The sequence below is a fragment of the Amphimedon queenslandica genome, unplaced genomic scaffold (genome assembly GCF_000090795.2).
Source record: "Amphimedon queenslandica unplaced genomic scaffold, v1.1 AMPQUscaffold_8108_Cont19945, whole genome shotgun sequence".
Classification (NCBI taxonomy): Eukaryota; Metazoa; Porifera; class Demospongiae; order Haplosclerida; family Niphatidae; genus Amphimedon; species Amphimedon queenslandica.
Window position 1 is genome coordinate 1 of NW_003551612.1, and position 2,228 is coordinate 2,228.

Genomic DNA, 2,228 nt, shown 5'->3' on the forward strand with positions numbered 1-2,228 from the left:
AAGTCAATATTCATGAGTAGTCTATGATACTAAATGAATATTATGCTAACCAAAGTATACATAACTATGTAAAAAGTACAAATGGATATATGTACATTCTGCACCCCCTACAAGCCATGCATGCATGCATTAGTTATTATTATATTTACATTTCAGGTGACAATAGAGTGTCCAGAAGTCCAAGTGTTAATAGTGTACTAGTGGATCAGGCAACTCCTGGAGGACAAGTCAGCTTTGAATTATATATTTTTATTTATTCATTTTCTATATTAGTCTGTTAGATCAACGCGTAATAATAAACAGTCAGTGACACCAGGGGCAGCATCATCACTAGGTAATAATGATACATTGTTATCTCTTTTATGTTTCATTTTACAATTCATGCAGTATGTTCAAGCAGTGTTGCCCCTACTCCCAGTAAATCAGGTATCAAGAGATCAGCCCCTGACTCATCATCAGCAGTACTGGAACATAACATACCACACAGGTCACCTTGATAGCTTTACATTATGTATTTTATTATTATTATTATTATTATTACATGTAGGTGGGTGATTAAGTCTGGTGCATTCCATAAGAGTCATTCCTGTTCCACTTGTTCAGGACCAATCAAACACACACAGAAATATGCCAAATGTGCATGTAAGTATATACATGTACAATAGAGAGAGCATGTTGTAAGCAATAAGGTTGATGGTTTACATTCCTTTAACCACATGACCATCACTCAGCAGTCAGTGTATGTACACTTGTACATTTACTTGTGTATGGATTGTGTGTCAGTAGTTGATTAGTTGTAGTTCTTGTTACATAATCATAACTGATGTCATGTGATACATGAATCATGTCTATACATTGTACATCATATGCATCTCACCAAAGTCACTGTTCATGACAGTGCAATGAGTGCATGCACTTTAATGCTCCTTTAAATTTAATTTTCCCTTGGACGTATTTAGCTATGCAACATCAATGAAACAATTTTACACAGTCAATCAATTATTCCCCTCTTCCTTTAGACTGCAGTTTTGTTGTTCATCAGAAATGTACCAGTAACACTCCTAACTCATGCGGCCTCCCCCTTCAACTAGCAGCTCACCTCTACCCCACCTCGCCCTCTAAAAGACAATGCTCACAAGCAATGGAGGATGACAACAAAGAGAATGCATCATTTGTTAGTACTTCATCAATGGACAGCAAAATGAGACGTTTGTCCATTGATCTGGTACGCTGCAACAGTTCCATCATGTCTACTGGAACTGATCTGTCTATAACCTCATCAATGCTTGCTTCCAATGACAGCAACGATGACAGTCTTGTCTGAATCCCATGCACCAGTCCTCTCTCTCTTTATATATAAATACTATACACTCAAAGATGATATGACATTACATAACGTATTAGTAGGTAGAAAGTCCCTATATAGTGTTGCATTACACTGCTTGCATGGGTAATGTTGGACACTATAGTGATTTATTATAATAACAAATCTCATTTTTACTTTCATAATGATTTCAAAAACAGTATATATATATATACTGAGTATAATAAAACCAATAATACTGATTCATACAACCAATAATACTGTGATTAATAATACACATACATGTACATATATGTCACTCAGTTAGTCTCTCTCACTGAATGCCTTTGGTGTAGGCAATGGCCAATAGACCAGCACACTCAATAATCCTATTATGCCAAACACACCAACCAATACTAGTGATGTAGCAACTAAGGGGGAGAGAGATAAGGAAATTAGGACATGATCTTGGAATGTGTTTGTCTCTCCTCACATTAGCAATTCTCTCTGTATGTATTGTATTTATTGCATGCTCACTGAACATGCATCTGTTGTTGGCAAGGCTATAATGGGCAGTGTAAATTAGTCAATGTCTCTGTCTCTTTTAGGAAGTATTCAATTAGTGTGTTGACAAATTTCTAGTCACAAACAATAATAGTTGTTGGGTGTGGCCTCACTTGGATCCAATGGGAAGAGATAACCGTATGGACTGAAGGTGAAAGTCCCGTTTAAAACTCCCTCTACCTCCTGTCTGTGTCTCTCAGCCTCTTCCCCACTAACAGAGTAACATATGCACAGGGAAAGGACTAGAAGGAATGATTTCATCTTGACTAGAAGACAGACGACAGTTCTACAAACAGCAACAGAGGATAAAGGTGGGGCTCGAAGTTCAATTAGCTAGTCATGTGATGTCTATGAATATGAT

General features: G+C 37.0%; 1 protein-coding gene across 1 annotated transcript; it reads left to right on the forward strand.

The window, feature by feature from the left end:
• Positions 1 to 156: 156 nt before the first annotated feature.
• LOC109591465 (protein kinase C-like 1) lies at positions 157 to 1,526 on the forward strand (the record flags this gene model as incomplete). Its single annotated transcript, XM_020007194.1, has 5 exons — positions 157 to 227; positions 274 to 334; positions 388 to 487; positions 548 to 642; positions 1,020 to 1,526. Coding segments are annotated over 5 exons (632 nt in total), but the record flags the coding sequence as incomplete, so codon positions are not given.
• Between the last annotated feature and the right edge of the window lie 702 nt (positions 1,527 to 2,228).